At 40.0% G+C, this 12,864-nt stretch overlaps 1 protein-coding gene across 1 annotated transcript in view; it reads right to left on the reverse strand.

The window, feature by feature from the left end:
- grin2ab (glutamate receptor, ionotropic, N-methyl D-aspartate 2A, b) overlaps positions 1–12,864 on the reverse strand; it is a 409,906-nt gene that overhangs the window by 76,970 nt on the left and 320,072 nt on the right. The window contains exon 11 of the mRNA XM_079552610.1: positions 794–962. Within this exon, the coding sequence (XP_079408736.1) occupies positions 794–962 (169 nt within the window). The remainder of the gene's footprint in view (positions 1–793; positions 963–12,864) is intronic.

Genomic DNA, 12,864 nt, shown 5'->3' on the forward strand with positions numbered 1-12,864 from the left:
TGACCCCTCCTCCAACCCCTCCCAATAAAGCAAAACAGAAGGGGGTCATGGGCCGAAATTCAGCTCCCATGGCGGGTCGCGGGCCACATGTGATGTAAACAGGAAAACCATTGAGACATTTTTCCAATAAATGAATAATAATAAGCTGTGATTTGGTCAAAGCCGCAACTTGACTGTAGCTTCATTAAAAAACAACGGCTTACACTTGTATTGCACTTTAGAAGCCTGTGTCAGAAGTTCCTCAAAGTACTACATATAGTCATTTTTCATTCACTCCGCACTAGGGGGTCGTTAGCTGTTACTGAAGCCAGAGCCGCCCCGGGGCAGACTGACCGTTTGCCACATGGCTATAACATGTCCATATCCTGATCTCTTATTATGTCAGTGCCCTCTGCTGGACACATGTGGGACTCTTTCCCGTTGTTTAATTTAAGCTGCCCCCTAGTGGCTAGAATGAGCATTCTGGTTATTCTTTAACAATCATAACTCTGCACAGGAATGGGCTCGAGACGTACTTTTTTTTTTTGGACGTACTCTGGAATTATGCTCTGCCACAGCTGTGAGGGGGATGGATTGAGAAGTGCTCGCTAACACAGATTTGTGAACAATATTTGACAGAAATGGGTCTTGTTTGGCAAAGTCAAATATGATGAGTTAATGTAAAAGTGTTATGTATCTATACTTTTCCTATTGTGTCTTCACCCCGTTAAAAAACCTGTTTTTGTTTCCTACATTTCAGAGTGGGTGTCTGTGCTTTCCACTCCACTGCACTGTCCACAACAGTCTGACATACCTCTCCCACCATGCCGTTCCACATGTTGTTGATCTTCTTGCCGTGCTTGCCGTTGGTGACCAGGTAGAGGTCGTAGGTGAATTTGACGTTGCGCGCGATCTTCTTCAGGATGTCTATGCAGAAGCCTTTGCAGCACTGTTTGATGTAGGCCCCGCCCGACGTGCTGTTACTGCAGGCACAGAAGCAGGCGCAACCCGTTAAGGACAAGAGTCTTTTCATACAGTGGACACATCAAGTGGACACATCATACAGGGGACACATCATACAGGGGACACATCATACAGGGGACAGATCATACAGGGGACACATCATACAGGGGACACATCATACAGGGGACACATCATACAGGGGACAGATCATACAGGGGACACATCATACAGGGGACACATCATACAGGGGACAGATCATACAGGGGACAGATCATACAGGGGACACATCATACAGGGGACACATCATACAGGGGACACATCATACAGGGGACACATCATACAGGGGACACATCATACAGGGGACAGATCATACAGGGGACACATCATACAGGGGACACATCATACAGGGGACAGATCATACAGGGGACAGATCATACAGGGGACACATCATACAGGGGACAGATCATACAGGGGACACATCATACAGGGGACAGATCATACAGGGGACACATCATACAGGGGACAGATCATACAGGGGACACATCATGCACGACTGAGGCTAAAAAACATTGCAACAGCCATGAGTACTTTGAATCCTGTAGTTTCAGAACATTATCACAGTCATAAAATACAATCTGTACAATTGATGTTTGTATTCAACGCCGATGCATCCAGTCGTAGAAAACTTAACTTTACTCTCCCTTTTGCCAGAACAACCCAGAAGCGGATGGGCATCTCCGTGGCCGGAGTCAAACTGTGGAACACCCTGCCCTTGAATTTAAAGAACTCCTCCACAGTGCACCAATTTAAAAAACAGTTCAAATCAACAAATATTAACTCTTACACACTACTGTAAATATTAGATTTTAACTTTAAAAACAGTAGTACCTGTGTTGTTTATTCTAGCTTATGGCTTAAAGTATAATACCTGCGAATCAGACCATTTATGTTTTGTTTTTTTTGGTCTACTTTTTGTATTTGAAGAAAGGGGCACTTAGCATAAGTTGTCTTCATCGTGCTCCTTTTCAATCATGTGTATATATATATAAAAAAAAAACATGTATAGTTGTTGAAATGTGAAAACATGTAACTAACATGACTGAAATAAAAAAATAAAAAAAATCCAATTCTTCATATTTCTATACATAATTTGAAAAAAATATGTTATTTGAGAGAAAAACAGCAATGAGTGGAATAGATCAGAGACAGCCTTAGTCTGAAGAAAACCTTAGTGTAAAGAAAAGCATAAGGTCTGGCCAAAGTAGTCAAAATATTTACCCTATGAGCAACGTAGCTAAACAACAAAAGCCAACCAAATAATGACTCAAGTAAAAAGTACTGCGTATCAGATATATTGACATCTGGAGAGAAAAAGAACCAAAAGTTGACACAGAAAGAATTTAGTTTTTCGACACCGCCCCGACCGGAGCTTTTTGGTCGGTACCAAGTAGGTACCATTTAACAGTGCCCGTCCCTAATGTTTATTAAGTACTTCACAGGGAGCTTGTTTAAAAGACAAAAATCAGCAGATTACAAAACAAAAAACATTAAGTCTCTATCTCTTATGGTTATGCAGTTATGTGCAAATGTCTGCAACATAAAACATATAAATCATGATCCGAGGTGTACAAACTTGTGATCAGTGATGTTCCCCTGAGGTATTGTTCATTGTAAGGCTCTGACTGAGCTCTTTCCAATGCAACAAATGGGAAGTGTCTATCACTTTCAGTTCCGAAAATATTGGCCTTAATCGGTAAACTAAAGTACCCATGCTATATCGACCTGATATATTGGTCAAGTTGACCTATAGTAAGAAAAAATGACTCCTAAAAGTACAGTTCAATGACCCCTATACATGAGACAACCTCTTGTCCTTTCCTATATGGACATTTAGCTTTGTATTCACACAGTTATTATCATATAAATGCCCTGAAAATGATGTGCTCGAAATGTCACACTCGACAATTTAGAGAATCTCTCTTTAAAGAAGGGATTTGGCTTCTTGTAGTAATCTGCTCTCTCTTCTTTTCTTAACAAAACATTCACAAATGAAACCCATTCTTTTGTGTGCCTAAGCATTAACGCTTTAAAGTTTGAAACCCTTACAATGAAATACCTGCAGATAATAGCACACTACGCCGCTGTGATTGATAAGACTTTAAAAGAAACAACCGAACAGGATTACTCCAAACTGTGTGAATGAAGGGAAATAGGAATGCTTTTGATGAGGGAACGGTGTCATTTCCGTCTCCTTTGACAGAAGTTTTCACCTGGAAATCGACTCATTAGAGTGTTAAAAATCTCCACGGTGTGAAAACGGGAGCACGTTATTTTCTTCGAAAGGAAATTTTGCCCTTCAGTGGCGCTTGGGCAAACTTCACACAGAATCTGTGAATGGAGGAGCCAGGCAGATGGAAGCGCAGGCCTCTGAGCAGATGTGGTACAGCGGGTGCGTCATGTTGAGACTCGCGTGTAAACAAAGTTACCGTACCAGGCTGCTGTTTGCGAAAGCTTTGGGTTTGACGAGAACTAAAAACGACATACAAAAGACACCGCACACTTGTTTGGTTTCTGACAGTTTTTCTCAATTGAAAAGGAACCGATTTATTGGTGTAAATAACAAAGAAAAAAACATGCACCTGTGCTGTGATGTTGCATGTTTTGACAAATTTACCCAAGTACTTTACTTAAGTAGAGTTTTTTAAGGATATGTACTTTACTTGAGCAGTATTTATGTTAAGAACGTTCTACTTATTACTCCACTCCATTGAAAAGACAAATATAACACTTTAACTTTTATTGTGAATTTCATTGTGACAATTACAAAAGAAAAAAAAAGAACAACAGACAAGAGAGACATTACAAAGAACAGACAACAGATCTCACGTGACATTAAACCAGAAAACTTTAGAGAATAATTTAGTAGGCTGTATTGGTAGACGTACTGGGCGGGCATGTGTGAGTGCGTGTATATGTGTGTGTGTGTGTGTGTAATGGAAAAAAGAAAGAAAAAGAAAAGAAAAAAAAAAAAAGGCATTTGGGCCATGTGTTTTGTTTATTTTAAAAGCCTATTAATGCACACTCTATGAACAGTAGGTGGCGCTGTGCAGACGTACTGTCAAATGCCACCGACTCACAACGAGAAAGAGGTTTTTGTCCCTGTCGTGTTGCCGTACAAACGTGAATTGTCGTTTTATAAGCAGCGAAGTAAACACTTGTTTGAATGGAGAAATGTAGAATGTACTTTGTACTTTAAATCCTTGAGCATTTTTCCCAGCAAATACTTCAGCATGTTCACTAAGGTGATCATTTGACGGAGCAACTTTTATTTTTATTGGAGTAATATCAGAGCAATAGTATTTATACTTAAACTCAAGTCATGAAAGTCGCTACAGTGTCCACCTCTGGTTTTAACTTCAGCTTTTTCCACAGATAGGGTTATGTTTGCTTCCAGAATTTGTAGGAATTTAATTGAACCCATAATTCCCTCTTCTCGTGAAACATCCCCAACCCTCATGCTTCTTCAAAAACACCAAAACGTTCTGTTTGAGCCTTCATTGTCCATGCAACGTATTTGCCGAATGCATCAGGCTTGTCTAAAAGCTCTTTTGCAAAATTCATACGCTGATACTTTATTCGTGCAGCGAGGACTCAGGGGAGGTTTTCTTCAGAAAAAACAGGTTGCTATAGAGCTAAAACTACAGCAGGCAATTGCATCATGGCGTAGCTTACGTAGAAGTAAAGGTATCTTGACAGTGGAATGAGTAGGAGATGGTTTTTGGCGTTGGAAAAAAGAGGAGGAGAAAAAGGGCACCCCTGACGACATCCGAAGAGTTTTGAATTTTGAAAAGAGAAGGAAGTTATGAAGATATTCCCAAACACTAGGTCCATTTTACTCATGGGCCCAACCAAGTCGTGAGAAAAAGTTGAATATGGGTTCCCTAATGTTGGGTCCCGATGCTGCAGATGTGTGCGGTCTTTGATGGGATCGGCCCGTCGGGTCAGAGCAGTAAGTGTCTGACCTTTTCACTTGATATTTGAGCAGAGAAAGTTCATGTGGGACCATCAAACACAGAGGGAGGCGCCGAGAGGATGGCTGTCACAATAGAGAGTCTGCCGTACCAACGCCAGTGTGAAGGGCAAATCAAGGAAAGATGATTGAGAATTTTAAACGAGTGGTGAATTAAAAGGGGACGTGTCAGGGGTGCCATTCACAGAGAGCGAGAGCTTGTGATCTTACTTCCTTATCCACACGCAGACATGATTTCTAATTGTAAAATGTTAAATATCCATGTTTAAGAGTGTTTAAAAGATACAATAATGCACATGTTCACTTTTAAACTGAATATAGTTTGTTTTACAAAATTAGCTTTACCTGTATCCTATCACTTTAACATCATTATAAGTAGTAATTGTCAGTAGTAGAGTAGTAGAGCATTGTAAATGTCTTACGAGGGGAGGCACTGCCAGATTTAAATGTGTCATTTTCAAACATTTGCTGGAAATTATGAATAAAAAAAAAATATATATATATATAACTTTTCTTTCTTGTAATAAATGGATTGGATGGATAAATGGATTTAGATTTATGTGTCTATTTTGTGACACCAGATTCAAAGAATAAATATCAAGAAATAGCATTGCGAAAACTATATATATGTGTCTTTACGGTGAAGTAGAGCAGGTGATTTTTTACGCAGTGGTCAACTGTGAGATTTTTGGTACTTTTCTCCCTGAACATCGTAGTTTCATGTCAGAGTAAAAAATAGTTCTCCCTTTTACGATGTTAAAACACATCGCCACAGTCCACCAAGTGTTTGGTATCTACGAAACAAACGGAAACTCCCTGACAAAACTCTGTAATCCAAATATGGTCATTTCCTTTGTGAAAGACGGCGGCCACAAAAGTCTGCGGCTTAGGCCAGTTTTCTCTTTTTTGACTCCAATTTTTTCCGTCTTGTCAGCATATTTAACTATTTTTTAAAAATATATATTTAATTCTAGTGTGAATTATTAAGTTGGGAACCCCCAAAACAAGGCAAAATGTGGATATTTACTGTCATAACTAGCTTATTAAAAAACTAAATATATCCAAAATCCCCTATTAGCAAATCTATGCAACTGAAAAATCTAGATAATAAAATAATACCCATCAAATGGGTATCTGCGTGTGTTTTTCCTGTTCCCTTGCTGTGGCTATGTTTACATGGCCAGAATCAGATAACTGGAGTAACCAGAGTATCCAATAATCACATCTGATGCATTTATATTGACTTCAGATATCTGATTATTCCACAGCGGTTTGGGATTATTAGAGTAACTGAACATTCTCCCCACGCCTCACTTCAGTCACCTGATGACTGCGCCTGCATATTTGGACTTGGAGTCTTTTGGCTCCATGTTGCAGTCCACCTCTGTGCATGAGCCCAGTGATGACGGCACAGGTTTAGAAAAGTTCCAGTTTTCAAACCTAGTCAACTGTGCATTATTTGTCTTCATAATTGTAGTGATCTCAGCAAAGTTAAATACAAATAACTTTTAATTAACTTTTAATAAGGGTGTGAGGGAAACAATGCAGTCAATATGTCAAGATGGGACATGTATTTTTTTTGCAGTTTTGCTTTATCCAAATCGAAAAGCTGAAAAAACCCCAAAGAACATTAATATAGCAACAAAAATGAGGATGAAAACGCAATAAAAAGTGACGAAAATGTGACAAAATCATGAGAAAAAAGCGATGAAAACAAAAATGTAGCAAAAACGTGCCGAAAACACGACAAAAAGGCAAATATAAAAGCAATGAAAAAACAACCAAAAACATGACAAAAAAAGACACAAAAACACAACAAAAATGTGACAAAAACGAGGCGAAGTGACAAAAAAGTTCTGATCACTTGTGTAAGTCTTCTATTTCAAATGAGGGATTACACTGTTGCTCTGCAGTCGAGAAGCTTTTAGATTTGGATCAAGCCTAACTGAAGAAAATGCGCTTTTTAAATATATTTCATATTTTTACTGTATCTTTTAATCTTTAATTTGGCTTTTTTTTGCTTTATTTTCCTGTTTAGTTTATACACAAGTGCGGAAGATCAGAAAGAAATCAGATTACATCTTCATCAGATAATGTAGATCAGATTACGCTGTTTCCCTTCAATAATCTGAGAACTCCAGAAATCAGATTAGGATCAGATTGTTGGTCTCCATGTAAATAGTGTGTGGCCTTAAGCCCTGTTATCAAACACTGGCCAGTCCCCAGCCACACGCTTGCCCGGCGCTGACCCGGGCTGACTCCGACTGACCCATATCTGCTGTACATGCGCTCTCATACAGTAATGCGCGCCTATTGTGTCCAACCATCCGTGCGGCCATAAGCGCTTCGTCCATCCACTCCCGGCTCATCTCGACACGCGAGCCCGCACACACGGAGCAGATGTAGTATATGATCCGGACCTAAGGGGGTGAGGGGAGAGCACGGTCCCTGAGTGCGTGCCCCGGTGCAGTGACGACACACACGGGATCAGCTGCTGTGTACAATGTGAGGCACAGGGAAACACCTGGGGCACGGGGGCTGCTATAAGAGATGCTATGCAAGTCCGTGTTTTGGTCATGTGACACCGCACGGCTAGGTCTCTGCTCCAGGACTGTGTTTGCAAACAGTTTTTGTTTATGTTAGTCTGTCTGGTATCGCACCGTAGAGATTTATCAGGATTGATTTCTTACTTAGGGCGAGACGATGCTGGGGAACAGGGAAAAAACTGATTTAGAGATATCATTGTGGAACTTTAGCTGTATATTACTGGTATAAATATGGTATAAATATGTACAAAAAATATATATAATAGCAATAATAATAATGGATCAAGCCAGGTTCTTATTGTCTTTATATATTAGTTACAACGATTTTTGGTAACACATTATTTTACACTAGATACATTGTACCTGCCAAATTTAGTACAATGTAACAATCTGTAACTTGTACCTATTGGTTGTATACACCAATATGTATTTGTAGTTTGGAAGTACATAATCCTAATCCTAAGGTTCTTGATGCACATTATTCCATTGTGTATGTTCTACATTGGTTATTGGTTACAAGTTATTAGGGGCGGGACTTTAAAGCGTTAATTTCGATTAATTCATTACCGTATTATCGTATTTTTCCTATTATTTATTTATTATTTATTTCTCCTTCCACCAAAGTTACTCAAGTCTAAAATACCATCTCAGTGCAAAACATGTTTGGGACAAACACAGAGACGTCCTCGATGCCAATGTTAGCATTCAGCCTCAAACACAGAGACGTTCTCGAAGCTAATGTTAGCGTTAGCCTCAAACACAGATGTCCTCGATGCTAATGTTAGCGTCCAGTCACAAACACAGAGACGTCCTAAAACACTTGAAAGCTAAATAGCTATAAATGCATTTAGCCTCTGTTACTTGAATAACTACACAGATTAACAATAAATACATTTGTCGTTGAACTTATGTTTCTACATAATTGAATAATTTAGGTGCAAAAAATGTTGTTTTTGGTTTTCGATTAATTGCGATTAATTAATTACAGACCTGTAATTAACTCGATTAAAAAACTTTAATTGAGTCCCTTCACTAGTCATTACAGATTGTTACAAAGCAGATTGTAATGGGCGACAGTGGCGCAGGTGGTCCAGCGGGTCGACTCATGATCGGCAGGTCGGGGCTTTGAATCCCGGTTCTTGCAGGTGCACGCCGTCGTTGTGTCCTTGTGCAAGACACTTCATCTTCTGCAGTTGAAGTGTAGACTACAGAAGATGACACATGGGGTATGTTCGATGTCTTGTGTGATTTTTGAAAAAGCTATGTTTAGTGGAAACGTCTGTCAAACTTTACCCTGTTTTTAGGGGTTAAAATGTCAATAACTCACGAAAAATCCACACGCAGACATCATTTCAAATTGTAAAGCGTTTAAAGGGATATTTCAGGATTTTTGACATAGGGCCTCATTCCTAGTTATCCAGAGTGTTGCTGGTACCTGGAGATATTTTTTTTTGTAATTCAAGCAGTTCTTGTATTTGAAGAGTTTTGTGGCGCTAGGCTAGTGTAAGGCTAGCACATTTCTATGGTATCAGCTAGCCTGCATTAAAAACAGTCTGACCCGCTCCACAGTGCACCTGAGGCAAATCACTTATAACGCCAGACTAACCATATAAATGTCTGTGTCGATTTTTGAAATATAACAGACCTTGCATCACATGAATGATTGCATTTTGAGGGACTATTTTCGAGCAGATCACTCCGCCGCTGCGTAGCTTCTACAACCACAAAGCTGATGCTGCTCAAATATAAGTTCTTTTAAATGCAAAGGGGTTAATAATATTCTATCGACACAGACATTTATATGGTTAGTCTGGTGTTATAATTGATTTGCCTCAGGTGCACTGTGGAGCGGGTCAGACTGTTTTGAATGCAGGCTAATGCGCTAGCCTTGCACTAGCCTAGCCCCACGGAACTCTTCAAATATAAGGACTGCATGAATTAAAATATATATATATATCTCCAGAAATCAACAACACTCTGGATACCTAGGAAATGAGGCCCTATGTCAAAAATCCTAAAATATCCCTTTAATATCAACGTTGAGGTGCCCAAAGGAGTGTTTAAAAGACACAGTAATGCACATGCTCCGTTTTAAAGGAACGGGCCACCGTTTTTTAATACTGAAATATGTTCTTACCTGAGCTTAGACAAGTTGATAATATCTTATAAGAATGGACTCTTCCCTCAGTTTGCTGCTGTTGCCGTGGTGGAACGCTAACAGCCACGCTTTTCGGGTTTTACGCTCTTCTCCAGTGCTTCGGCTCAAATAACGAGTGGGCCTGTTTAAACATACTTTGTAATTCCACTTGACGGTCAATTTATTTAACCACAGTGAACTTTTTTTTCCCCCGAATAATTCCATCTGACCTCTTCTGCCCGGTCCGACTTAATTCGCCGGCTCCCTATATTAGGCGCCACATCTGCTATTTTGTGCTATAATTCAATGTGACTCGAGATGCGCGGCGCCTTCAATCTTTCTTTTCTTTTTTTTTTTTCGAAACATTTTAACACCGAGCCTCTTATCGGGAGCCGGGGCGATCGCAGATAACAACCACTCCTCGGCGTTTTCTGCAGATGAGTGGCGATAATGTCGGGGCTAAAAATAAGAAAATCCGCGCAGACGTGTCGGGAAGACGCTTTCGGAGACGGGCGCTGAATGTCAATGAGCCGCGGTCCGACTAATAGGTTTGCGTTTGTATGAGCGAATGTCGAGAGACGAGTGGAAGAGAGGTCAAGGGGAAGTGACTGTTACCTCACACACCGCACGTTTGCCTGAAAGGTCCTGAAGCCAGTCATTCTGTTGTTTGTGAAGGACTGTACGTATAATTCTACAGCATCGACTAGATTTGGTTGGCATCTCAGAACCCCCCTTTCCCCCCACACCCACACCCCTGATTATAGATTCAATGAGATACGGAAATCTCATTAATCTTGTGACCAACACACATTTAACAGCAGAATAAATAACATTAAACAATTTGAGCCTTGTGTTTATTTGCTAAACTGCAACTTTCATGTAAGTTTGATTTTTTGTTCTTCTTTTTTTTGTTTTGCATTCATTTGGAACATAATATTTCCATTTAGAACAGTTTAAGTTTAAAGTGCAGAGTTTATTGAACGCCTCACAGCCTCCCGGTGCCTCCCGGTGCCTCCCGGTGCCTCCCAGAGCCTGCTGTAATCATATGGCAAGGCAAGTTTATTTATACCACGCATTTCATACAAGGTAATTCACCTGTAGATATTGGATTATTAAACAAATAGACATTTCATTTCAGCTGCATCAGAGCAGGTCACTCAGATGTTTGTCACTGTCGTTTGTAGACTTCTGTCATAATGCTAAACTCTGACTGTGTTAGCTAGTAATGCTAAACTCTGACTGTGTTAGCTAGTAATGCTAATCTCTGACTGTGTTAGCTAGTAATGCTAAACTCTGACTGTGTTAGCTGATAATGCTACACTCTGACTGTGTTAGCTGAAAATGCTACACTCTGACTGTATTAGCTGATAATGCTAAACTCTAGCTGTGTTAGCTGATAATGCTAAATACTGACTGTGTTAGCTGATAATGCTAAACTGTGACTGTGTTAGGTGATAATGCTACACTTTGACTGTGTTAGCTGAAAATGCTACACTTTGACTGTATTAGCTGATAATGCTACACTCTGACTGTGTTAGGTGATAATGCTAAACTGTGACTGTGTAAGGTGATAATGCTACACTCTGACTGTGTTAGCTGATAATGCTACACTCTGACTGTGTTAGCTGATAATGCTACACTCTGACTTTGTTAGCTAATAATGCTACACTCTGACTGTGTTAGCTGATAATGCTACACTCTGACTGTGTTAGCTGATAATGCTACACTCTGACTGTGTTAGGTGATAATGCTAAACTCTGACTGTGTTAGCTGATAATGCTACACTCTGACTGTGTTAGCTGATAATGCTAAACTCTAGCTGTGTTAGCTGATAATGCTAAATACTGACTGTGTTAGCTGATAATGCTAAGCTGTGACTGTGTTAGGTGTTAATGCTACACTCTGACTGTGTTAGCTGATAATGCTACACTCTGACTGTGTTAGGTGATAATGCTAAACTGTGACTGTGTAAGGTGATAATGCTACACTCTGACTTTGTTAGCTAATAATGCTACACTCTGACTGTGTTAGCTGATAATGCTACACTCTGACTGTGTTAGCTGATAATGCTACACTCTGACTGTGTTAGGTGATAATGCTAGACTCTGACTGTGTTAGCTGATAATGCTACACTCTAACTTTGTTAGCTAATAATGCTACACTCTGACTGTGTTAGCTGATAATGCTACACTCTGACTGTGTTAGCTGATAATGCTACACTCTGACTGTGTTAGGTGATAATGCTAAACTCTGACTGTGTTAGCTGATAATGCTACACTCTGACTGTGTTAGGTGATAATGCTAAACTCTGACTGTGTTAGCTGATAATGCTACACTCTGACTGTGTTAGCTAATAATGCTAAACTCTGACTGTGTTAGCTGATAATGCTACACTCTCTGTGTTAGCTGATAATGCTACACTCTGACTTTGTTAGCTAATAATGCTACACTCTGACTGTGTTAGCTGATAATGCTACACTCTGACTGTGTTAGCTGATAATGCTACACTCTGACTGTGTTAGCTGATAATGCTAAACTCTAGCTGTGTTAGGTGATAATGCTAAACTCTGACTGTGTTAAGGCTTCTGCTGTTACACGGTGCAGGGGCGGGTGAGGCGTGTGTTGGGGGTGTCCTGTGAGGTGGGGGAGGTGCGGCGGGTGAGCTCACCGTTTGAAGGTGGCGCATCTAGTGATGCAATGTGGAAATAATGGAGTAGCTGAGAGTAGCTGTTAGACATTTTTTGCATTGAATGGCCGACATTGACAAATATTATTAGCAACACAATTTTTGATTGTTTTAATTTGATGTTTTATTTTCAGGGCGGCACAGCTAAAGTGAGTTTCTGATCAGTTAAGCCTGTTTATATTTGCGCGTATAGGAAGTGTCCAGCGCCTCCGCAGGCTGAAGTCATTCAGAATGATGCGAGGCTCAGTGAGGACTGTTGCATCTGCTCCTCGTCCTCCTCTCACTCGCGCTCACACAAACAGACAGGTGCCTGTTTGTGTCATGAGCTGCACAAAGGGGAGGTGTTGTGTTTGATCTGGTTTTAGTATTGATGCATATATGTGTTTTTACTTGGTTTTAAATACATGATTTTGCACGATTTTGGATGATTGAGTACATGGTGCCACTTTTATCCATTTTTACTTATGTTTTATCCTCAGACATTTTAACTGTTTTAGCCTTGGCTTTTAATAAATTGTATGTA

This window comes from Gobius niger (assembly GCF_951799975.1).
Source record: "Gobius niger genome assembly, chromosome: 3".
NCBI classification, from domain to species: Eukaryota; Metazoa; Chordata; class Actinopteri; order Gobiiformes; family Gobiidae; genus Gobius; species Gobius niger.